We start from the raw sequence: 26718 nt of genomic DNA, 5'->3' as shown, positions 1-26718 counted from the left end.
CTACACGTCTAGTTAGAGGCAAAGCTGCTACTAGGTCCAAGTGGAAGTAAAATAAGATAACAAAACAACTTTTCTATTTATTCATCACCTACTAGGTAAGAGGCATCCATTAGCTCTAATACAATACTGCAAGAGAGCTACTATCTCCTTTTTACCACCAAAAAAACTGAGTAAATTGGCCAAAATGACCCAGCCAATAAGTAGAAAATCCATGAATAAGATTTGAAGCCAGTTTTGATTCCTGAGCCTGTGTTCTTAGCGTAATGCCATTCCTGTGCTATTGAAATGGTCAGGTCTAAACAGTTATATTCATTGGCTAATCTTAGACAAACCATTTTCAGGATTAACCCTGATGAATGATGAAGTATGTAGAAAACTATACAGGAGTAAATCTACTGTAGTTATTTGGTATAACCATATGAAATAAATTAAAAAGCATTTATAACATAGGATGACTTGAAACAAACCGGGATTCACAAATCCCCAGACTACCACCATGGGTGCCATCTGGTCTCATGTTTTGTATTTTTAATTCCTATAATACTTCTCAGGGTAGGCCCAGAGTCCTTTTAGGCCATGCATTGATCTTGCCCCCAAACACTGATTTTAACAGCAAAGGCTCCTTTACAAATCTTTCCTTGGTCACTTCAGTGCCAATTGATCTTTCTGCCTTCTCTTTCCCCTTAATGTTACTTATGAGCACATCGTTCTTTCATTTCATGTTTACTCATTCCAGGTATACATTAAAAAAACTCCTCTCTCCAACTTGGCTGGATCTCTTAGAGCTTGGTTTCCAATAATGGGCATGAAGCAAGTGTATGATGACCACTTGCTGCTAAATAACTAGCTTTTTAAAGAATTCCTGAAATGGTTTCAACCGGATGAAAAAACATGAAATTCACACAATAGCAGAGATACTGTGGTACTCTGGAGGGGCAGCAAAGTCCAAGTGTGGACCCTGGACCAGCAGCATCAGTGTCAGCTGGGAACTTGTTAGAAATGCAAATTCTTGGGCCCTACTCCAGACCTATTGAATCAGAAACTCTAGAATGAAGTTCAGTAATCTGTGGTTTAACCAGCCTTCCAGGTGATTCTGATACACATTCAAGGTTGAGAACCCGTGGTTTAATGTATCACTCCCCGAAGTACATTCTAGAACTCAAGTCTTAATAGATGCTACATTATATACACACACTACAGGATTTTGTTCTCAAAATGTGAATACTGCACACTATACCCTGAGCAATCAAACAAGCACATTAACACACAAAAGACACCAAAAAGGCTGCAAGGTTATTTGTTTTACTTTACTTAACCCATTGTTTCCTAAATTTCTAAAGAGTAAAACGTTTTTTATTTTCTTTTGGTTGTATTGCTTATTTATATCCTGTAGAACACACTTTGGGAATCAGTGATCTAAAAAAAGAATTAAAGCCAAAACACAAAAAAAGGAAAAGATTTTTCCAGTAGCCCTAGCGTCATTACTGATAACCATACTTTTCTCCTTAGTTTCACTCTAAATCTTACTGTTCTTCAAACAAAACGTAAAGCTAATACCTAGGCACAAATGGACTTACCTTTAATTCTGGGCCTACTCCAAGGGTCTTTAAGGCTTCTGCTTGTTGATAAAGTATCTGCTGAAAACCTTCACACACATACCAATCCCAGCCTTTCTCTAAATAACAAATAACATGTTTCAGACATTTGTACTCCTATTTATTAATATGCTACTACATAGTTACAATCGTGCTTTACACATTACAGCTAGGATTGTTTTGTATTCCTGAAAAGGGTTTCCATCTTTACACTCTCTTGGCTCCAATCCAGCAAATATGTACACAAATGCTGAAGCTAAACTCCATTTTTAGAATTTTTCAGATTTTAAATATTTTAAATTATCTACAATTTTTCTAAAATATTAATGTAATTACAAGGTAGAAAAATGAATAGTCACCATGATAAAAAACTAAATAAGCTTTAAAAGTGTGTACTCAACGATGAAGTATATCGTACTGGACAATACCCAGCAGAATCCTGAAGGAAAGCATGCTCAACACTCAGCCTTTGCTTCTCTCCTCCTCTGTTCCAACTCACAAAGAAAGGAAACAATGAGTATTTGGATAATGAATGAACAAAAACCAAGATGTGATGGTCCAAGAGTACAGGAAAGGGCAATAAGAACATTCAGACAAAATAAACTATTTGATGGCACTCTGCTTTTCTGGAAACAGTTCCAGTATAGAGGGAGATATTGGGAGCAGGAAACTAATACTTACCGGGACCTGCCTAGGCATCAAGTATGTACTAGGTATTTTAAATAAGTTATTTTCTTTAATCTGCAATAAAACCGTATGAGATTGTGAAGAAATATGCCACCACCAGACAGAGCCAAATGTTTAAAGAGAACTACAAGTTAAAGAAAATATTAAAATCTGTTAAGACCCTAATGTAGTACCCCTCCCTGCTGGATAAATGTTACAACTCTTTGAAAAACATGCTATTGACACCTTTAACACGTAGCTTATGAAGTCTATTACTAGGACTCCAAGATCCCCTCTCCACTGCAGTGTCATAGGACTCTTCTTCCCTACCCTGTGACTACCTCAATTTCTTGGGTTGTATATGAGTGAAAGAGGAAGCCTCTAATTTTGATGCATTCTGAATGTGAGGAAGTTTAAACTTCTCAAACTGTATATCTGTGTACTCTTCTTCCAGAACACTACTCTTACAAACTGGTAAAGTTGTATTTTAAATTCTGAGTTTTTGTTTTACATAACAAATTGTATTACCATCCTCATTTTAAAGATAAGAAACTATGAAAAAAAAAAAAAAGATAAGAAACTATGCAGGGTCAAGTAAGTTGAATCTAAGCCACTTGATAGCTAATTTGAAGCATCTAAATTTCCTGCAGCAATTAAAGTTGAAACTATACATTTTAATTAAGTCAAATCCAAATTAATCAAGTTAAATTTAAAAAAAAAAAAAAAAAAAAAAAAAAAAAGGATCCCTGGGTGGCGCAGCGGTTTGGCGCCTGCCTTTGGCTCAGGGCGCGATCCTGGAGACCCGGGATCGAATCCCACGTCGGGCTCCCAGTGCATGGAGCCTGCTCCCTCTGCCTCTCTTTCTCTCTCTCTGACTATCATAAATAAATAAATTTAAAAAAAAAAAACAAAAAAAAAAAACAAATTAATCAAGTTATACTCTAATAAAATTTAATTAAAAATTAACCAGCCTAATAAAAATAGTCACTATTAAAAGGTTAAACAGAAATAATAAGCATTCAGGCATTCTCTCTGCTATTCTATTAAGAATACCAGTGTATTTCACATAGATATTTCACTAACACTTATATATCTAGGTTTCATGTGTGTGCAAGTGTGCAAACTGAAAGCTATCTCCTCTACAAGAATCCACCACCCTCATTAGCCTGGTTCCATACTGGAGAATCTGGCCCTAGATAGTCACAGAAACAAAAAGCATCAGTTAGACTTTACCTCAGATTCTTTTCTATAATGGTTATTCTATGTACTCACTGGATTAATGAAGTCGATTACCTTTAAAAAGCACACCCATGTTGAGATTATTTTAAGGAAAATAATTTTCCTATTTTAATAGAGTGTATTCAAAATTCAATGTGAGAAGTGGATTTCTAAAAGTTGAACATCATGTTGAACTTGTCTAACTTGACAATTCCATACTCAAATCATTTTAGAAAGCATCTCTCTTAGAAGCACAGAAAACCATATTCTTAATAGATGACACAGAACAGAGAAACGTATGTCAACAGATAAGAAGGAATACACTCCATTATCATTTTTTGCATAATAGTTGCTCCACTGGAAAAGCAACTCACAACCATAATCAGGATAAAAACAGGATATGCTTAAAGACATTTACTTCCAATTTTACCATCAACAATTACTTTATTTTAATTCCACTTTGGATGACCTGTTTACAACTTTGGCAACTTCTTGATAATCTGTTTAAAATTCTACGGGACACCTTGGTGGCTCAGCGGTTGAATGTCTGCCTTTGGCTCAGGGCGTGATCCCGGAGTCCCAGGATCGAGTCCCACATTGGGCTTCCTGCATGGAGCCTGCTTCTCCCTCTGCCTATGTCTCTGCCTCTGTGTGTGTGTGTGTGTGTTGTGTTGTCTCATGAATAAATAAATATTTTTAAAAAATAAAATTCCATTTCATATCCCTAAGCATGTATAAAGAAAGGGCTTACCAAATTTTCTTTTTCTTTTAAGTCCCCGGTTGATGGCTTGTATTTTAGTATTAGGAATATCCCCAGTGTTTATAACTTCCTTAGATCGCTGCAGGAAACAAACAAACCATTAAAAAGTAGTTTTACAAAAAAAAAAAAAAAAAGTAGTTTTACATCTCCCTAAATAAATTTCCAAGCACGCTCTTAGAAGCATAATGAAACAAATTGCAAGTGCCAGGACCAAGGACAGTAACATTCTGGTTAACCTTTACTTTGCTTTTTCATTCAAAATTTTTCACTACTCAAAACAGTACCTGGAACACAGTAAACACTAAATAAAAGTCTGGTAAATGAATACTCATTCATTCATTCATTCATTCATTCATTTATTTATTCACTCTTTTATTTTAAATCACTTTAAAATAAAACCTGAAGTTAAAATAAAAATTTTTCCCTTTTCCACCATCCAAACACACTCTGGAATTAAGAGAACTGTATTTTTTGTAACCAGCAATGCCTATGTTACATACAGATTCATTTTATCCTGCTTTTCTATGTATTTGAATAATATAGTTTTCATTTCTGAAATTATAAAAGTACTACTTTTTATTTTTAACCAAACCTATACAATTTTAGAATGACTGAATAGGGACTATAACTCATCCCATAGTCTTCAACTCCAAGTGCTCTCAAGGGCTGCTGCCTAAGATTCTGCCTCTCTCACAACTAAAATATAAAATAATTAAGTCTTGGGCTAGTATCCAAGATCTATAAAGAACTTATTAAACTCAATAGCAAGGAAACAAACAATCTTGGGGTCATGAGATCAAGCCCCACATCGGGCGCTGTGCTCAGCCAGGAGTCTGCTGGAGATTCTCTCCCTCTGCCCCCTCCCCCTGCTTGTACTCTCTCCCTCTCTTTAAAATAAGTAAATCTCACAGAAAAGAAAAGAATGCTTCTTTCTTGACAAGTTACTCTACACAGGTTCTCTTTCAAATGTGGAACTAGGTAGTCCAGTAGTATTAAGATCTTTCAAGTTAAAATGACTGCAGTAGATTTTATCACTCAGGATCAAATAGGAACATTATCAAAGACAGAAATAAAAGAGGCAATTAGTTAACGTAGTTTAATTTCTACAAAAATAGCACGCTGACTTCATCTACTAATGGCAAACAGTCCAATTAGACACAATCTTCCTTCACTACCTTTACATTTGCATTGCTGCTACAAAAACAACCGTGGGTAAAACTGCTAGTGCCTTACATGCATCAAAGCAAAGAGGATCAAACTGCATATATTTAAAGTGTATGCATTGGGGCCCCTAGGTGGTTCAGTCACTTGAGCGTCTGACTCTTGGTTTTGGCTCAAGTCATGACCTCAGCGTCATGGGATAAGGCCCCAATATGCTGAGTAAGGAGTCTGCTCGAGAGTCTCCCTCTGTCCCTCCTCCACTAGTGTTCCCACACACTCTTTCCCTCTCTCTTGAAAATAAATAAATCTAAAAAATAAATAAAGTGCAAGGGCACCTGAGTGGCTCAGTCGGTTAACTGTCTGCCTTCGGCTCAGGTCATGGTGCCAGGGTCCTGGGATTGAGTCCCACATCGGGCTGCCTGACCAGCAGAGTATTTCTCCCTCTGCCTCTCCACACCCCCCCACAAGCCATGTTCTCTCTTAAATAAATAAATAAAATCTTTAAAATAAATGAAGTATATGAGTTAATGTGTATATGTATGCATATTCATGTATCTATACAAATACATACATATATATACATCTTTACGAAACCATCACCATAATCAATGAAATATCCACCATCCACAAAATTTCACTGTGCTGGCATCTTTTTAATATTCTGTGTAACTTAAATGGAAGCAGGCACAAGAACTTCAGCTGCATACTGAAGAACAATGATTGTTTCAAGAAAAGCTCTGTATAAGCAACAAAGTATATTAGGCACTTTCCTCAAAGGAATTTTTTTTTTTTTTTTAGTTTTTTTATATATTATGCCCAAGTTTTCGGTTGTTTAAAGTAGGAAGATAAATCTAGTCCCTGCTACTCCATCTTGGCCAAAAGCAGAAGTCTACACAGTTACTTTTATCTGTCTCAAATTTGCCTTTCTTAAGTCTATGTGGTAAATGTAATATTTGTTCCTTCCTGGCTTTGGAGACTTTGAGCAAATCTTTTTCCAAAGTGGAGCCCTGGCATGTTTACCTGTCCAATAGCTGACTTTCCACACCCTTGATTATTTTGGTTATATTGCCCTGAATGTGTGGTGATTAGAACAGGACCTAACACTCACTCCCAGTGTGAAGGGGGCCTCATTTACCAAGGTTATATCAGACAGTATGACAATCTCTAGTGTAAGAGGCAGGTGTGATGGGGTAAAATGAGCACTGTAGTCACAAGACTCAGGTTCACATCCTGGCTCAACACTTTATACTTGTGTGACTTTGGCAATCTCATTCAACTCCTGAGCCTTACTTGCCCCATCCATGGATTGGCATGGTACTATATCTCACAGGTGTTTATGAGGAGGAAATGAAATAATGAGTAAGGAAAGACTTTGTAATCTCTAAAGTACTGTACAAAGATAAAATGATAATGAAGCATATTTCCAATATTCCCAACAGTCTTCAATCTTTACAACATTCCATCTTCCAAACCTCTAAGCTACCACAACACATAAACTTATATAAGTATGAACAAATAGAGAAATGCATCACCTTATAAGTACAATTTTAATTATTTTCCCTTATATTACACAGTCTGAATCATGAAATTATTTATAAATGCAGCCCAACATCTTTTCAAAAACCCATCCTAAATCTAATTTATTCATTCCTTAACTCACGTGTAAACACTTGAAGACTACTTACGTTCTTGGAATTTGGGCAGTACATGAGTGACAAAGATTATTTGGGAACTAGGCTACATATCATGCTAAAATTGCAATTTTTAAAACATTAGCAGACTCATAAATGATATATACTACTTACTTCTGTAACATTGTGGCAAGAAGTGCAATAATATTTGCCTTCATCAGTAAGACCCCAGGAGACAGCAGCACACTGAGTACATCTTTCCTTGAACTCTTTCTATAGAAGACAGAAAAGCTGTTACTATCAAGCCATATTCAACACACTGCACCTAAACCCTGCAGTTCTACTTAAAGGGTTCCCTGCAATTTTGACCTACAGATTAAAAGAAAAAAAAAAGGAAAGAAGGAAGGAAGGAAGGAAGGAAGGAAGGAAGGAAGGAAGGAAGGAAAATGTATCCAAGAGATTAACTATAAACAAAGAGAAAGAAAGAAAAATGTATCCGAGAGATTAACTATAAACAAAGAGAATAGTTCAGTCTTTTGAATAGTTTGAAGGTATTAAATGATTTAAAAAGTTTCTAAAACACAGTGTGAGGGGGGTTAAAAGAGGAAGAAAAGGTGGTAGGGGTAAAATGGGAAAAAAGGATGAGTCACTAAAACTGCAAAGTGCTGTGAGGGGAAAAAAAGGGGGGGACAAGATTTAAGTAAAGACAAAACTTTACAAATAGAAACTGCAAACCATTTGGAACTTTCTCAATGATACTAGAAACACATATAGCAAAAGAACCAGATTTTTATTGGGGTTGTTCCGAGTTTCGATTTATTCATCCAGCAATATAAGGAGTATCACCTGTGTATGCACGAGGCATTTAACTAGGGGACGGGGATTCAGCGGTGAGCAAAACAGACGTGATCTCTACTCACAGCAAACACGGGCTAGTGGTGAGATACAATCACTAATTTCATTAACCCAGCACGGACAGACGTTAGCCATCCATCATCCAACAAACATTTATTGAGCATCTGTAACAACTAAGGCCTTCTATCACCCTAACGCTTCTGTACCTGCACAGGCAGACCCTAAAAGGAAGGGTCTTTGACCTTATCCTTGATCTAACTGCTGAATACTCCTTCACCGCAGCACAAGAGCGCAGCGGTTAGCGCAGTGTGTCAACAACAACCACAAAAACGAATGCGGAGGGGCACCTGGGTAGGTGGCTCAGGGCGTGACCCCGGGGCGGGGGGGGGTCCTGGGATCCAGTCTCGCATCAGGCCCCTCCCTGCAGGGAGCCTGCTGCTCCCTCTGCCTGTGTCTCCGCCTCTCTCTCTCCGTGAGTCTCTCATGAATGAATGAATGAATGAATGAATGAATGAATGAATGAGTGAATGAATTCTTTATTTTTTTTATTTTTATTTATTTATGATAGTCACAGAGAGAGAGAGAGAGAGAGAGAGAGAGAGAGAGAGAGGCAGAGACACAGGCAGAGGGAGAAGCAGGCTCCATGCACCGGGAGCCCGATGTGGGATTCGATCCCGGGTCTCCAGGATCGCGCCCTGGGCCAAAGGCAGGCGCCAAACCGCTGCGCCACCCAGGGATCCCTGAATGAAATCTTTAAAAAAATGAGCCCGAATTTATTTCAACCACAATCAATAAATAAAATCTTAAAAAAAAAACAAAAACGAACCCGAATTTATTTCAACAGGCCGGTGAAGTCTGCGGTGCCCGCGTCCTGATCACCAGCATGACCCTGGAGGGGCCCACAACCCAGTTTGGAATCACCGGACGGTGGCGGGGGACGGTGGCGGGATGCCGAGGGACAGTTGCGGGGTGGCTGGGGGTGGGGGGACTCAGGAGCCAGCCCGTCGGACCCGGCTCTCCCACGCCCACCCCGCCGTCCAAGGAAACTTGCGGGTGGCCCGGCCCGGAGGGGATGGGCCCGTGGGTGGCCACCCCACAAAACCCACAACTCCGTCGTGCTCCAGAAACACACCCACGTGGACGCCCGCCCCGCCCTCCCTCACCCCCACGCTCACCGGGCCCGACGGGCCGGCCTCTGTCCCCGAAGCGCGCGCCCGCCCGCCCCGCCAGCGCCAGCGCTTCCCCCGCCCCGCAGCCTTCCGCCTGCCCCGCTCCCGCCGGTGCTCACCGCCTCCTCCAGGTCCATAGCGGTGGTACCGCCGCCGCCGCCGCCGCCCCCCGGCCGGGCCCGTTACCCGGGCAGCGAGCGCAGCTTCCGGGAGCGCCGGAAGGGGCCCGCCGGGCGGAAACCCAGACCGCGGCTTGGGGTTCCGGGCGCCTGGGGCCGCGGGTTCGTCTCCGCGCGCTCCGGGGAGCAAACCCCGCGCGCCCCGCAGCCCCCGCCCAGACTGCTCTCCTCCGCCCCGGCGGCCGCCCTGCAGCCCACGTCGGGAGGAGGCCGCGCGCGCCTCCCGCGGAGCCCGCCGGGTCCCGGCGTGGACGCCGCAGCCCCGTCGGGCTTTCACAGGCGCGGGAGCGGCGTGGGCTCCGGGAGGGAGGCGCGCGCTCGTGGAGCTGGGGCGCGTGCAGGCCCCGTGTGGGCGCGCTGGGCCTCGGTTTCCCCCGCCGTGAGACTCGGCTGCTGGCTGCCCCGGGTGGTTGGGAGCTGGGGGAGGAGTCTACACCGTCAGGCTCCTGCTTTCAGCCCGACGCTCCAGGGGAGAAGAGTCCGACGGGGGCAGAGGCAGAGGTGGAGAGAAGGTCAGGTCCGCGGGGACAGCGTGGGAATCGGGGAGAAGAGGAAGCAGGAGGCCCAGGTAGGATGAGAGGACAGCTCGATCAGGGAACCGAGCGCCCCAGGTGACTCTGGACTGGGAATGCTCGCTGCCTCGATGGTATTTAAAGTCCTGAGATTTTCGAGATCGTCAAGAGACTGGCTCTACGCGGCGCCTGGGTGGCTCAGCGGTGGAGCATCTGCCTGCAGCCCAGGGCGTGACCCTGGAGACCCGGGATCGGAGCCTGCTGCTCCCTCTGCCTGTGTCTCTCGTGGATTAAATAAAATCTTAAAAAATAAAAATAAAAAAAGACACTGGCTCTTTATTCACTCACTCCTTATTTACTTGTCTGTTTATTTATTTCACAGTTATTCAACATCCACTCTACGCCAGGCGCTGTGCCAGCTATTGGGAAATGAGAGGACAGAGTCCCTGCCTTCAAGAGCCATCCAGTCCAGTGCAACAGTCGGTCACATTATTTTATCATGGCACTAGACAAGTGTTCTGTCCAGTTGTGTCACCCATGTCATTTGCCAGGCTTGGCTCTATGCGACTTGAGACTCTTTCTGAAAAACCTTACCTATCTTTACAGCATTAAGGATTGTCCTAGAAACAGCTTGACCATAAGCCTTTTCTTTTTTTTAAAAAAAAAAAAAGATTTTATTTTATTTATTCATGAGAGAGAGAGAGAGGCAGAGACACAGGAAGAGGGAGAAGCAGGCTCCCTGCAGGGGGCCCAAGGTGGGACTCTATCCGAGTCTCCAGGATCATGCCCTGGGCCAAAGCCAGGCACTAAATCGCTGAGCCACCCAGGGATCCCCCAGCCTTTTATTTTCTAGATCAGCCCTGATTTCAAATGTTGAAATGTTAGAACAGGAAGTGACAGTACTGAATGCGCTACTAAAGAGTTAAGGCATTGAACTAAAATATGAGACCAGGAATCTTTGTCTTTTTGTTTATCGCTATATATCCAGGGCCTGGAACAGGACTTAGCTCACAGGATGCAATCAATAAATATTTGTTGACTGGGTGAATGACTTTGTAAGATGTTCATGTATATGCAAAATAGTTTAAATAGATGACATACCTTGATTTAAGACTTTGGTCTGGGGGTGCCTGGGTGGCTCAGCGGTTAAGCCTCCAGAACTTTAGGCCCAGGGCCTGATCCTGGAGTCCTGGGATCAAGTGCCACATCGGGCTCCCTGCATGGAGCCTGCTGCTCCCTGTCTCTGCCTCTGTCTCTCTGTGTGTGTGTGTCTCTCATGAAAAAATAAATAAAATCTTTAAAAAAAAAAAAAAGACTTTGGACTGTGGTTGCACAGAAATGAGTCGCAGAGTTTTCCAGCCATTTTTCACAGAAAACTGAGTGTTTTAAAAGAGCAAAGTCAGCCCTTTAGAAGAAAATGTTTTCGTAGCCTATAAGACTTATAGGAGGGTTTTAACAGACGAGCTTTAGTACGCAGTTCTTAAAACTCTGGCTCAGGTGGCCTTTTTTGTCCAATTGGCACAATTTTTTATGTGTAGTAGAAATGATCAGTGGTGGAAGCAAGCGCTCAGTGAGCTGGACTCCACCTTATGCTGCTGGTGAGCATGAATGTGTTTTTTGTTTTTTGTTTTTTTTAGGATTCTTTTTTATCCATTTGACAGACAGAGTGAGAAAGTATTGGGGCTGGGGGCAGAAGGAGACTTCCCACTGAGCAGTGAGCCTACTCAGAGATGGGCTAGATCCCGGGACTCAGAGAGCACAGCCTGAGCCAAATGCAGACACTTAACCAACTGAGTCACCCAGGCACCTCATGGGTAAATTTCTGAAGAACAGTTGAGCTATATACAGGTGATATGATGGAGCAACACTGGGGTAACCCCAAGAAGAGATAACAAAAATAAAATTAGAACAGAGATAATAAACCTTTAAAGGGACCCAGGAGTCTGGGCCAAGATTTGACTGAACATATTAACATATATAAAGGAAGAATGTGTACATTAGAAAAAGATACATTTAGCCCTTCAAGCCTAATAAAAGTGAGCCTAAATCTTAACAAGGACCCAGCTCTGCTATTTTGCACCAGCAGCTACTATACCCACGGTTCCACATAAGTGACAAACACAGAACCCAGCACTAACCATTACTCAATTCTGTAATAGGGCCAATAACTCTAGGCCAATAAATTTGAAATTTTGATAAGATGGATAAATTCCTAGAAAAATACAAGTTACCAAAAAGCCTATGGAAGAACTAGAAAATCTGAGCAATTCTATATGTAAAAAATAGATTCCATGTATAAAAAAAAACTCACTAAGAAAACCCCGGTTTCATAAGGTTAAAGATCCCACATCAGGCTTCCCACATGGAGCCGGCTTTTTCCTCTGCCTGTGTCTCTGCCTCTCTTTCTGTGTCTCTCACAAATAAAGTCTTTAAAAAAAAAAAAAAAGATGATAAATTCTACCGAATGTTTAAGAAAGAAATGGTACCCATCAAAAACAGACTCTTCCAGATAATGGGAAAAGTTAGCACATTTACCAATACATCTTATGAGGCCAGCATGACCTTGACATCAAAACATGCAAGAATATTTGAAGAAAAGTAAAAATTAAAGTCCATTCTGTTTCAGAAACATAGATGTAAAAATTTCAAACAAAATATCAGCAAATTGAATGCAAGTCCTGTGTTATATTGAACAATATATATAAATAGGTTAATAAAACCAAGTTTATTCTAGGAACGTAAAGTTGATTTAACATTAGAATATATATAAGTCAAACAGTAGTACAAGAAAAGGCCCAAAGATAAATGGAACAGAATAGAAAGTCCAGAAACTGAAAGTCCCAAAACATGTTAGATAACCTGATTTACAACAAAGGTGCTACTAAAATTCAGTGGGGAAAGTATAGTTTTTCAATAAATAATTCTGGATCAACTAGACAATCATATGAAAATTATTGACCTCTACATCACATCATATACAAAAACTAATTTGAAATGCATCACAGCCCCACATGTAATAAGGAAAGCCATAAAGCTTCTAGGAAAAAAATCAGAAAATATCTTGAGATAGAACAGATTTTCTGAAAAGCACAATCCTAAAAGCACTGTCCATGAAAAGATTGTTAAGTTGGACTTCATTAAAATTGAGAACTTCAGTTAATCAAAAGACATGAAAAAGTAACCACTTTTTTGGAAGACATATGTGCTATACCACATTTTGAGAATGGATATTTGCAAATGTTTCCATTGGCATGAAAGTCAGTTTGCCTGGTTTTAAGTCGGGATGCCTGGGTGGCTCAGAGATTGAGCATCTGCCTTTGACTCAGGGCGTGATCCTGGAGTACCAGGATGGAGTCCCCTATCAGGCTCCCTGCAGGAAGCCTACTTCTCCCTCTGCCTGTGTCTCTGCCTCTCTCTCTCTCTCTCTCTCTGTTTCTCATGAATAAATAAATAAATCTTTAAAAAAAAAGATGATATTGAGGTTTGGCAAAAACATGGATAATCTTAGTCTCTTCTACATTGCTGATGGGAGTATAAATTGGCAGAAACATTTTGGTAAGTTGTTTGGAAGTAATGCTAACTGTATGCTAATTATGACTTGGCAACTCTACCATTAGATATATATATATATACCCAAGAGAAATTAGTACATATGTTCACTAAAAGATACATACAAATATTTTCACTAAGCTTTATTTATAATAGCCACAAATTACAACCAACCAAATGTCCATCAATAGGAGAATCAATAGCAAATTGTGATAGTCACACCATGGAATCTTATACAGTAATGAGAAAGTAAATACCTGCTACAGGCAACAACATGGATGAGTCTCAGAAAATAATGATGTGCAAAAAAAGCCTGGTAGATTTAAAAATGGACTTGCCACTCTTCCCATTGAAAAATGAGGTCCATCTCCCTGTCCCTTGAATCGGGCATGGTCTTGTGAGCAGCTCTGAGCAACAGAATGCTGAGTCACTGGTATTGTATAACCTCCAAGCAGTGTCTTTGTACGTTTTGTTTTTACTCAAATGCACTATCCCGAAAGACAGTGGTGAGAAGTCCAAATCCCTTGAGACAACCATGCTGTGAGGAAGCCCAAACTTACCACGTATATTAGCAAAACTACACAGAAGACTGAGGTGCCCTTCACATGAGTGAAGCCTTCTTGGATCTCCCAGCCTGGCCCTGTCACTAGCCCCATGCAGCTCCTACCCCTTGCGAGGTGAAACAGAAAACCACCTAGCCAAGCCCTGCCCAAATTCCTGACTGCAGAATTCCAAGTCAACAAAATGGTTATTGTTTTTAAGTCACTAAATTCTGACATACTTTGTTAAACTAGATAGTAGTTTGTTACAAAGGAATAGATAAGCCACAGAAATTGGTTCTGGAAGTAGAATGTTATGTAACAAAACCCTAAAATATGTGCCTGGATCTAATCCTATCCAAGCGTCTCCTCCTCTAAATAGCAACCTCTCAGAAAAGAATTTTGAGCATATATCCCCATTTTAAAGATATGTATTTTGTATAAATTATGCATATGCAGGATTCTTCTATTGATGTATATTATAGGACACTCATAAAATCAAAATAAGCTAACAATATAAATTATTAATGTAAATAATCTCCCTTTCAATGAAAATATTAGTAATACCATAATTAGAGTAATCTTGGCTTAACGCTATGTGATACAGGGGTACCTGGGTGGCTCAGTGTTTGAGCATCTGCCTTTGGCTCAGGTCATGATCCTGGGATCCTGGGATCCTGGGATCAATTCCCACATCAGGCTACCCACAGGGAGCCTGCTTCTCCCTCTGCCTGTGTCTCTGCCTCCCTCTCTGTGTCTCTCATGAATAAATAAATTAAATCTTTAAAAAAACTGTGATACAGAGATTTACAGTTCTTGTCCTAAATTTAGTTTACCTTAGTACTTCTTTTTAATGGGGATCATAATGGAAAAAGATACCTCACAAAGATACAGAAAATCATGTATTTTCATATCAATGTAAACATTTGCAAACATCCATTCTCAAAATGTGGTATAGCACATATGTCTTCCAAAAAAGTGATTACTTTTTCATTCTTTAAACAAAGGAGTAGGGGATCCCTGGGTGGCTCAGCAGTTTGGCACCTGCCTTTGGCCCAGGGCGCGATCCTGGAGCCCTGGGATCGAGTCCCGCGTTGGGCTCCTGGCATGGAGCCTGCTTCTCCCTCCTCCTGTGTCTCTGCCTCTCTCTCTCTCTCTATGTCTATCATAAATAAATAAATAAATACATCTTTTTAAATAAATAAATAAACAAACAAACAAAGGAGTACCTAGCATGTGCTAGACATTGTTTTAGTCATAGAGAATAAAGCAATGATCAAACACAATCTCTACCTCATGAAGCTTACATTCTAGCTGGCAGAGTCACGTAATAATAAGTAAGTAAATCATTATAAAATATGTCAGGTGGTAAAAAAAAACTTCCAGGTGGAAAAAGAAGGTAGAATATGGAAAAAAAAAAAAGTATACAGGCTGAAAGGAGGTGGGAGTTGTTATTTTATTTTCTTTTTAAAGATTTATTTGTTTATTTTAGAGAGAGGGGAGGGGCAGAGGGAGAGGGAGAAACAGACTCCCCGCTGAGTGTGGAGCCCAACATGGGCTGGATCCCAGGACGCTGAGATCACAACCTGAGCTGAAATCAAGAGTCAGCTGCCCAACTGAGCCACTCCGGAGCCCTGGGAGTTGCTAATTTTAGACAGAATGGTCTGGGGAGGCCTCTAAATAAAAGCAACTTTTGAGAGTTTCTTTTCTTTTCTTTTCTTTTCTTTTCTTTTCTTTCTTTTCTTTTCTTTTCTTTTCTTTTTCTTTTCTTTTCTTTCTTTCTTTCTTTCTTTCTTTCTTTCTTTCTTTCTTCTTTCCTTCCTTCCTTCCTTCCTTCCTTTCTCTTTCTTCTTTCTTTCTTTCTTTCTTTCTTTCTTTCTTTCTTCTTTCTTTCTTTCTTTCTTTCTTTCTTCTTTTTGGTGGGCAGCAAATCAAGTTTATTGAATGATAGTACAAGGCTCCCAAAAAGGGAGGGGACCCGAGTGGGTTGCCCTTGAGAGGAGATTTAAAAGAAAGTAGGGGACTGAGCCATGCAAATAGGTGGAGGATCAGAACTTCAGGTGCAAAGACCCGAGACAGTGAGGCGGAAGCAAGGAGGTGGGTGGTAGAGGCCATGAGGTGGGAGAGGGGCCATCACTGAGCTGAGGAGACAGGATGGATCCGCAGCTCAGACAGAGGGATTGGCCTTAGTTTAGACAACTCCACCTGCGACAGGACCAGGAAGGCCCGGTGGGGATGTGGGGGAAGGGCTCCTCTGACCGCTCCTGGTGGAGTGGGAAGGAGGTCAGGAGCTGAGGGTGAGAGTCGGGAGGGTTCCTCGAGGTCAGAGGTGTAATACCTCTGGGGAATGGAGAGTTAAATCAGAAATCTACTGAAGTGTCAGGCACCTTGAGGGCGCCCCCTGGACATCTGAGATCATAAATACGAAGATAAGGCCAGTCAACACACCCAGCCATTCAGCTGCTGCTTTGTGAAACATCCCCTTTACCCTGAAGGGACAGATTAACCGTATTCACAATTCCAAAAAGACCTGCCAGGCAGTAATACTACTGACAGCCACTTGTCCTTGCAGAAATACTTGCCTTTTCTTTTAAGGAGAAAAAAGATAACTCATCTGTAAGTCTGACAGGTCTTTTAAGTGTTTTGCCACAAGATACACAACAGCCTTCAATGTGGAACAACGGACTTTTATGGATCTTCGGCTCATTACAGGTTAGGGTAAGGGTCCATGACACCTGAAAGGTCCCAAGTTTATAAAATCAACTATGTCCATGGCATCCCACAGCCACGCGTGCCCCTCTGCCTGTAGCCTTCGCTGCCATTTGCTGCTGGTGAAGGAGGTGGCGGGCGAATCTCCTGAGGCCTGTCTGCAGCCTCATCCCAGGGCTCTTCCGCCATTCTAGTCAAAGGGGTTCTAGTCAGTGGTTCCATGGACAGGGTATGGCCAAGTATCTCTTGTATAAAAGACACAATTTACTGTGGAGAACACATGTTCTCTGAAGCATCTTCCCCTGGATGGCCCCTCAGAGGCCGTCCTTCCTACGTTCCACGACTGAAATGGAATCCAGTGACCACTCTGAGCAGGGACTTGTTAGAAATATCTATATTTTATCCTGCTGGATAGCAAACCTTCACAATGCGAATCTGTGTCATTCTAATACATGTTTTCTTCTAAATTTTCAGCAGTTTCTGTGTCTTTCAACAGTATTTGGAACAGTGTTTGTCATCTGTTCTTTCAGCCATATCTATCGTGGGAGAATGATAGAAACAAATAAATACAAAATATAAACTTTAGGGAATGATCCATGCTTTAAAGCCATATAGGTGTATATGGTGACTGGGGTGGGGTGAAGTGAACAGAATTTTTAGAGGCTCATGAGGAAGACTTCTCTGAAGAAGGGCCAGTTGAGTCAAGATGGGAATGCAGTGAGAGCCATGCAGGAATGTGGGGAAATGTATCCCAGGGAGAGGGAAAAGGCCCTGGGGCTGGACTAGGCTTGATGCATTTAAGAAACAAAAGGAAGCCAGTGTGGCCAGGATAATGGGTAAGAGGTAGAGCTGTGGGCCTCAGGGTGAGAGCACTAGGCACGGCCCTGACTGTCCCCAGGTCTCCTGGACCCACAGGGCTGTATCAGCCAGCACATCCATAGTTTGTCCCATGCATTATACCAGATGTCCCCAGTAGATCCCACCTCCTGGCCACCATCACTGGCTCCCACCAGGGAAGAGGGAAGGGAGAACTCATGAATCAACCTGGGGCCAGGCAGCACGCCATGGCTGCCTTGTACTTCCCACTTAACCCATGCCAGGTGTAGGGATGATAACCTTCATGGAGTTTTGGCTCAGAGAGAGCTGGGGAGAGCAAGGGAGCAAACAAGTAGGGAGCCCACACAGGTACTAGCCAGGTATTTGGGGCTTTGTTGGAATAGCAGCACTCCTTCCACTGGAGGTAGGCTGCAAGGAAGGAAGGGCCTGAGGATTCCAGAGTGTAGCTCCCGCTTTTCACTATTCTTCCTGAATTTCACTTCCACTTAAGGGTGTATGTTTATTGGGATCCCTGGGTGGCGCAGCGGTTTGGCGCCTGCCTTTGGCCCAGGGCGCGATCCTGGAGACCCGGGATCGAATCCCACGTCGGGCTCCTGGTGCATGGAGCCTGCTTCTCCCTCTGCCTGTGTCTCTGCCTCTGTGTGTGTGTGTGTGTGTGTGTGTATGTGTGTGACTATCATAAATAAATAAAAAAATTAAAAAAAAGATTTAAAAAAAAAGGGTGTATGTTTATTAAAACCCACCACAGGCCTTCTAGTCAAGGGCATTAACAACAGTGTTCTTTGGTAAAGTGAGAACTAATGTATATCTAGCATTTTCTGAGCCAGGCACCATTCTAAACATGTTAATTCACCATTAGCCTCATTTTTTCAAACAAGAAAACTAAAAGAGAGGTTGTCTAGCATTTGTGTAAGTGTCTGAACCTGGAGTTAAAACTGAGTAGCCTAGTGGAGCATAGAGTTTTGGCTGCCATATTCTGAGCGTCTCAGGAAGCATTGGGCTCAACATCATTAGACATGGAACTCCACAAAGGGGTTCTGTGGCTTAGATAAGATACTGAATATGAAAGAATCTCAGAATCTGATACTGTGAGGATCAGAAAATATTTGAATATAATTACTCTTGATTGAATAGCAACTGAGAGACAATTTATTACCACAAACCATTTTGTTATTGACAAATTCTCTATGTTGAGACTACAAGTTAACCTAGTGGTTACCGGGACCACCTGGGTGGCTCAGTGGTTGAGCATCTGCCTTCAGCTCAGGTCATAATCCTGGGGTCCTGGGATTGAGTCCCCTATCAGGTTCCTTGCAGGGAACCTGCTTCTCCTTCTGCCTATGTCTCTGCCTCTCTTGTGTGTCTCATGAATAAATAAATACAATATTTAAAAGAAATATTAAAAGAAACCTAGTGGCTACTGATTTATTGGGGAAGTTACCGGAAAAGTTGGGTGCATTTCTCTCTGTCAAACCATAGCTCCAATAGGGGCATTATTTAATTAGTGAGAACATATCAAAAGATCACAACAATAATTTCTGAAAACCAACAAATGACTTAGAAATTATGAGACTGATTTGGTGAATGCTCTAACTTACATCATTTTGTTGGCAGTTTTGTTATTTTTTTCAAAGATTTATTTATTTATTTCAGAGATGGCAGCAAAAGAGCAGGGTGAGAGGGAGAGACAGAAGCTCAAAAAGACTCCACATCCAGCACAGAGCACCACTTGGAGCTCGATCTTGAGATCATGATCTGAGCTGAAATTTCTTAACCAACTGAGCCATCCCGGTGCACCCACAGTTTTATTCTATTTAGTTTGGTATATTTAGAAAATAAAAGGGAATACATTTTAAAATTTCCATTTATATAAACTCATATAGATGGATATATTATTGAATATGAGTGTTTTGAATATTCCTTCTGAGGCCATGGTTAGATATTTCAATTTAATTCTAAATGTGCTGAGAAGTCATTGAAGGATTTCGAACAGAAGAGTGGCATGGTCTAATTTACACTTTGAAGTGTTGTTCAGGTCTCTGTGGGGAACGGACCACAGAGGAGGAGGAATAAAGATGACTCACTGGGAGGACCAGTCCTTGGTTTTGGGTACTATAGAGGGCAAGGAGAAACTTAGTATAGTTTATCTTAGTATAGTATATCTATACTATACTAAGATATACTTTGAAGGTGATGCCAATGATGGATTGGGTGTAGCTGTGAGAAAAAGAGAGGAATCGAGGATGGCATAGTGAGGTCACAGTGGAGCCCTTCACTGGGATGGTTATGGGCAGGCTGGTGGGGGAAGATCTAAACTTGGGACATGTTAAGTTTAATATAACTGTAAGAAATACAAGAGGAGATACTGAATAGGAAATTGGACAAGTGAGTCTGGAATTCAGGGGAGGTGTTCTGGCTGGAGATGTGAAGTGGGAACCATGGTGTAAACATAAGATTTAAAGCCCAAGACTAAATGCAGACACCTAGGGAGTGAGGGTAGATCGTAGGTGAGGGGAAAAGGACCCTGGCTGAGACAAGGGTATATAACAGGTAGAAGTCAGGCAGACAGGACAATCCAGCAAAGGTGGTAGAAGGAGAACTAGAGGAGGGTAGTGACCAGAGTCACATGAATAGAATTTCAAGAAAGAAGAAACGTCAAATGCTGTTGAGAGTTGAGTGAACTTAGCCTAGGATCCAGCAAGATAGTCGTCACAGACAAGATGATTTGTCCAAGTATGAAGAGTAGAAGCCTGCTTGGCATGGGTTCAAGGCAGGACAGGAGGAAAGAGGAGACAGTAAAGACGAAGCCTGTGGGAGTTTTGCCGAAAGGAAGAGTAAATAAAGAGTTGGTCAACCATGTGGGGAGACACAGTGGGGTTAAACAGGGAATTGTGGCAGCACATTTATATGCTCATGGAAAATATCGGCTAATAGGAGAGAGAGGGGAGATCGCAGGCAAACTCCAAGCAAAGCCTTTGAGTGGGTGAGAGGGACAGATCTGGCCCCTGATGAGCCTGAGGGGCTGCATTATTCTGTCCTGACCAGGCCATGGGAATTCCAGGAATGTGACCACCACTCCACCAGGCAGGGACCCTGGTCTGGGGCCCTGGTGGCCACATTAGAGCTGGTCCCACTGCCTCCTCCAGACTTCCTGATGCTGCCAGCATCCCAGGGCTTGAAACCCAGCACACCTCAGCTAGAAGTTTACTCAAGGGGGTTCTACAAAGTGTGGAAATAACTATTTCAAGGAAGCAACAGAACAATAAGGAGAGTAGATTCGAATCCTGGCCTTGATATACATAGGGTAACTACATGACCTGGACAGGTCACTTCTCCAGGGCTGTTTTCTCATCTGCAGTGTGGGGATAATAACTTTAACAAAACACCTTCTGAGATTGTAAGGTACAAATGAGATGATGGATGTGCAAAGGCTCTGTTGAAAATTGTAAATTGGAAAGTGAGAACAAATGCCATAAAGTGTCATGAGGTTAAATTTACTAAATCATTGCCCCCGTTTATCTCACTCAACAGGCACAGCTTGTAGAAGAGGCATTTCTAGGGACACATTCCTGTACCACTTCTCTCTGTGGGCTTAATTTTCATAACTAGACTTTTAAAGTTGGTGGGTTTTTTTTTTTATATATAAAGATAAGAGCAAGTCTTGGCTTCTTGCAAGAGCCTCCAAATTTCATTACAGACAAACATGTGTCACTTGAAGATCATCTGTTGAAAGGGACGGGAGACATATTATTAACTTCAAAGCTTTCTTGAAACCTATTAAATGTTAATCACAAAGCACAGGAGTGTTCCTGAAAGCAAACACCATCCTCACACTTCTTAGATGCATGAGCCTTCCTCCTTGGGCGCCCATCAACATTTCTTGCTGAAGGGAAGAGACACTCTAGTGCATCCCCAATGAATGGACTGGGTATTCCAAGGCCTGCCTGTGGCCTGATCTGTCCACAATTGAAGCTGAAATCTTTTGTGGTTTGCCTAGTGCTGGGAAGAAAGCTGAAGGAAAGCATACTTGCTGGGCCCATTGTGTGTCAGGCGCTGCATCAGACCATTACACAGGTCCTCTCATCATTGAGCTGGGAGCTAATTATTCTCTTCTCATCAAACAGGAAGAGAAACTGAGATTCAGGAGGTCAAATCAGGTCATGCAGCCAGCAGGAGAAAGAGGGGGGGATCTTAACTCAGCTACGCCTGTTCTGAAGAGCCCACTCTCCTCCCTCACAGAGTAGGTGCTTCCTAAAGGCTTCTTTAGTGAATGAGGAGATGGATGAATAAAGTCCTCTGGATGCAAAATTGCTTTGTCAAAGGACATCAACAGCCAGAAGGCACAGCCTCAATTAAACAGAAGCAAAACAACCTTCTAAGATTGTGTGAGGTACTCAGAGTTTGCCTTAAATAACTCAGGAGTTTCCCAGACTGTTGAGTGATAAGATCTCAGGCAAGGCAAGTTGCAGAACCTGTTGGGGGCTGGTTATCCATTTCTAGTCATGGGGCACTCCTCACCATGCTCCTCCCTCCCTTTCAGGAAGCAGACTCAACCGAGCCAAGGACTTGTAACTCTAGATATGGACTGGAAAATCCTTGAAAGAGGAGTTCTGGCTGGTGACCATCCCCTGGCCAGGACGACCTACATAATTCATGGGGCCCTGCACAAAATGAAAATGTGGCACCTCTTGTTCAAAAATTAGTAAGAATTTTAAGGTGGGAACAGCAGAGCACTAAACCAAGCTTGGGACCCTTCTGAGTACAGGGTCCTGTGTGACTGTAGAAGCTGCACACTCTTGAAGCCAGCCTTTCCCTGTAGCCATTGATTCAGGAGAAAGGGAGAAGAAATCTTAGAAGGGGACTGGTGGAGAATGCACCTGGGTGGCTCAGTTAAGCATCCAACTCTTGATTTTGGCTCAGGTCACGATCTCAGGATAGTGAGATCGAGTACCCTGTCTGGGCTCTGCACTGGATGTGGAAACTACTTAAGATCCTCTCTCTCCCTCTGCTCCTCCTCTGCTCCCAAAAGAAGGGGATTGGTGGGACATCATGAAAGCATCAAAAATATGATAAATAAAATAGCCCCGGAGAGACATCTGGGTGGCTCCGACGGTTAAATGTCTAACTCTTGGTTTTAGTTCAAGTCATGACCTCAGAGTCTGAAATCGAGCCTTGCATCAGGTGTCCTGATTAGTGGGGAGTCTGGTTCTCCTTTCCCTCTACCTCCCCACACTTATGCACTCTCTCGCTCTCTAAAAAGGGATAAATAAATCTTAAAAAAAAAACAAAAACAAAAACGTGAAGATCAGGTTCTGATTTCTTGAAACATACAATTTTCCAGAATATAAATTTTCTGAAATTCATCTAGAACTACTCTTCCATTTTATAGATGAGGAAGTTGAGATTTAGACAGAAGTAGTAACTTGGGGAGTCATGGTGCCCCACAGAGAAGGCACCCCCTCTCTAAATCTCAGTCTCCTTATCACAGAAACAACACAGGGCAGGCTGACTAATGCATTATTTCCTTTTTTTCCCTTCCCCAACTCCCGCTAAAATAGCCAAATAAAAGGGCTAAGTCCACAAGGACCAAGGAAATGGAGGAGGCATGGTGACTGAAGAGGCATCGGAGAGTGGGTGGGTCAGGTAGGAGGAAGCAGAGGCAGGAAAAAGGGGAAGTGAGTGAAAATCTGAATACTGCCCTTAACTTCCTTCCCAGAATGTCAGTAGCAAGTTTACATCTTCCCAGGTAGGAGATGAGCATCTTCTCTGGTGTAAATTCCAGAGACTACCATTTGGGATTCTTCATTGTGAATGGGTTTGAATTTTGTCCTATAAGCCAGAAGCCCTAAGCCCAAGTCTGGCTTATGTGCAAAGAGCTTTCTAGGCTCCTAAGTGAGAGCTGATGGCGAAGCACCTTTGGACATGGGAAAAAGTTTCTAACTTGAAAGACAGAAAACAAGTGAAACAGAGACTTTGGGAGAAATCCGACAGCTTAAAACCTGAAAATCTCCCTAAGAAGTGTGAGGATGATACTGTGTCCATGAAACAAGAACCAGAAAGCTTTAAAAAAAAAAATACCACCACTTGAAGAAAAGGGAAAACCTCTGTAAGGTTAAATATATGAGTCAAAATAAAAATTTTATTTAAAATTTATGTTAAGTGAAAATATTTTTATTTAAAATTTATATTAAAATATTAAATTTTTATTTAATATAAAAATAAATTCAGAGAACATTCCAGAAGATAGAACAAAAAGATGGAAAATACCAGAGAAAGATAAAGCAAGAAAATAAGTCTACAAGGTTGAAAACCATCTGCTAGAAAATACCAAGAAGAGAGCCAAGGGGAGAAAATTATCAAGGAAATAATACAAAGAGATTTCTGAGAACTAAAGCATAAGTTTCCAACTCAAAAGGGCTAGCACAAGGATTGAAAAAGACTGGAGTCAAGTAACATCATTGTGAACCTCTCGAATATCAGGGATACAGAGAAGATGCTATAAACTTAAAGGGGGAAGAAGAAAATCGGAACCTCTCCACAGCATACTGAATTCTAGTGGACAAGGGACTGACACCTTCGGTGTTCTAATCTACACCCTACACCTCTATATTCAGCCAAACCATCCATCAAATGAAGGTAAAACATTTCAGACATGTAAGAATTGATATAATTTATTTCCCTTGTACCCTTCCCTTGTGCCTTTAGTGGACTACTAGAGGTAATGATCCAATAAACATGGGAGTAAACCAAGAAAGGAACCCTGTAAAATGGAGGAAGCAAGGGATCTAAAACATATGAGGCAATGTGAGTCCCCCTGATGATAGTGGATAGAAATTTCCAGATGACATCTGTATAATGTCCAGGCTAAATTGAAGAATGTGGAAGGAAGGCTCTGAGAGGGCGGTCTCCAGGAGTAAGATGCATATAACATATTAAAGATTATGGAAAACATTATTGATAGAATTGAGGTAGACTTTATTAAAATTTTAGGAAAAATAATGTGTAGAAAATCAAGCACATGGGAAGAAAAGGAGAAAACGAGTAACCATAATAGAAGTGAAGAACTGAATAAGAAATTTGGTATGAACATAGGGTTAACGTGGTTCTCTAGTAAATGCCATTTGGGCATCATGATCAAGTATATACTGACTATCGATATAACTAAAATTGCTTTATAACTATGTTAGGGGATAGGAAAGGGGAAGTAGAGAGGTATAGGAGATCTCAGTCCTTATTTATCATTGTGGGAAGTCAGTATAGTGTCTCAAAATGTAAAGTGATACTTTAAGAAATATGGACAGCTCCAGTCCTATGGTTTTAAATATCATCTATAAGATTTCCATGTTTAAGATGGTGAGGAGAAGATGTTCCTATTTCTCTCAAAAATTTACTCTCAATTTTTTGATTTACTCTCAAAAATTACCTCAAAACAAAAAGGAAAATAACAAACAAAAATACAAACTCTACCCCTGACATCAGAAGACACTGCAATTCTGAACCATTACATGTGACATCAAGTGGCTAAAAGAATGACAAATGACAAAAAAGTGAACAAAGGTGAATTCGAATGCCAGTTGAAGTATAATTTATTAACAATAAAATTCACTAATTTTAAGTGAACATGATGAGCTTTGACGTATGTATGTATATATGTATATACAACCATTACCCAAAATGATTTAGAACATTGTAGTCAGTTCCCATCTCCAAGCCCAAACCTCTAGGAACCACTGATCTGCTATCATCACCATATACTTGCCTTTTCTAGAACTTTGTTTATGTACATAATAGTGTGTAGGGGTGCTTGTGTGGTTCAGTCGGTTAAGCATCCGACTCTCAATTTCAGTTTAGGTCATGATCTCAGGGTTGTGGGATTGCATCAGGCTCTGTGCTCAGTATGGAGTCTGTCTCTCTTCCTCTGCTCCTCTTCCCCACCCGACCCCCCCCCACTCCCACTCTCTCTGTCTCTCAAATAAATAAATAAATAAATAAATAAATACTTTATTTTTTTTAATTTTTATTTATTTATGATAGTCACAGAGAGAGAGAGAGAGAGAGGCAGAGACACAGGCAGAGGGAGAAGCAGGCTCCATGCACCAGGAGCCCGACGTGGGACTCGATCCAGGGTCTCCAGGATCGCGCCCTGGGCCAAAGGCAGGCGCCAAACCGCTGCGCCACCCAGGGATCCCTACATACATACTTTAAAAAAATACAATGTGTAGTCATTTGGATCATTTGGATTTGGCTTTTTTTTTCCCCCTTAGTAATGGTTTTGTGATTCATCCATGGTATTGCATATATCAGTAGTTCATACCTATTAATTGCTAAGCAGTATTCCATTTAGTTATAGATCTTTCATTATTTATCAACTTATGGACATTTGGATTATTTCCAGTTTTGGGCTACTCCAGACAAGGCTGTTATGAGTCTTCATGTACAAATCTTTGTGTGGACATATGTTTTCATTTCACTTGAAAAATATCCAAGAGTGGAATTTCTGAGTCATGTGGTAAGTAAATGTTTAACTTTGTAAGTAAATGCTAAACTGTTGCTTCACATTGTAGCCACCACTTGGCATTGTCAATTTTTTAAGCTTTATCCACTTCAGTGGGTATGTAGTGGTATCTCTTTTTGGTTTAAATTTACATTTCCCTGATGACTATATTGAACATCTTTTTATGTGTTTATTTGGCATCTGAATTTTTTTTAAAGATTTTATTTATGTATTCATGAGAGACAGAGAGAGAGAGAGAGAGAGAGAGAGAGAGAGAGAGGCAGAGACACAGGCAGAGGGAGAAGCAGGCTGCATGCAGGGAGCCCGACGTGGGACTCGATTCCGGGTCTCCAGGATGGCGTCCTGGGCTGAAGGCAGGTGCTAAGCCCCTGAGCCACCCAGGGATTCCCCCCATCTGTATTTTTTTAAATAAAATATCTACTCAAATCTTTTGCCTAATTTTAATTATCCTTTCTCATTATTGAGTTGTGAGAATTCTTTATATCTTATGAATACAAATCCTTTATTTTATGTATGTTTTGCAGATATGATCTCCCAGTCTGTGGCTTGCTTTTTCATTTTCCTGATTGCACTTTCAAAAAGCACACATTTTTAATTTTGATGGTCCAAATTATTGATTTTTCTATGTATCATATTTAAAATATTTTTGCCTAATTCATGGTCATTAAGATTTTCTGCTGTTTTTTCTTTTTTTTTTATTTTTATTTATTTATGATAGTCACACACAGAGAGAGGCAGAGACACAGGCAGAGGGAGAAGCAGGCTCCATGCACCGGGAGCCCGACGTGGGATTCGATCCCGGGTCTCCAGGATCGCGCCCTGG

At 41.5% G+C, this 26718-nt stretch overlaps 1 protein-coding gene across 2 annotated transcripts in view; it reads right to left on the bottom strand.

Moving 5' to 3' along the window:
* TAF1B (TATA-box binding protein associated factor, RNA polymerase I subunit B) overlaps positions 1-10068 on the bottom strand; it is a 63325-nt gene extending 53257 nt beyond the window's left edge. The window contains exons 1-4 of one of the 2 annotated variants that reach the window (XM_055326996.1): positions 9175-10068; positions 7206-7304; positions 4231-4318; positions 1578-1675 (exon numbers count right to left, since the gene is read on the bottom strand). In XM_055326996.1, coding sequence (XP_055182971.1) covers positions 1578-1675; positions 4231-4318; positions 7206-7304; positions 9175-9192 — 303 coding nt within the window. In that variant the 5' untranslated portion in view covers positions 9193-10068. The remainder of the gene's footprint in view (positions 1-1577; positions 1676-4230; positions 4319-7205; positions 7305-9174) is intronic. The other variant, XM_055326995.1, reaches the window with a different exon arrangement.
* Between the last annotated feature and the right edge of the window lie 16650 nt (positions 10069-26718).

The sequence above is a fragment of the Nyctereutes procyonoides genome, unplaced genomic scaffold (genome assembly GCF_905146905.1).
Source record: "Nyctereutes procyonoides isolate TBG_1078 unplaced genomic scaffold, NYPRO_anot_genome, whole genome shotgun sequence".
In the NCBI taxonomy this organism is placed as follows: Eukaryota; Metazoa; Chordata; class Mammalia; order Carnivora; family Canidae; genus Nyctereutes; species Nyctereutes procyonoides.
Note: the sequence above shows the minus strand (reverse complement) of the source record. Positions and strands in the feature narration are given on the sequence as shown.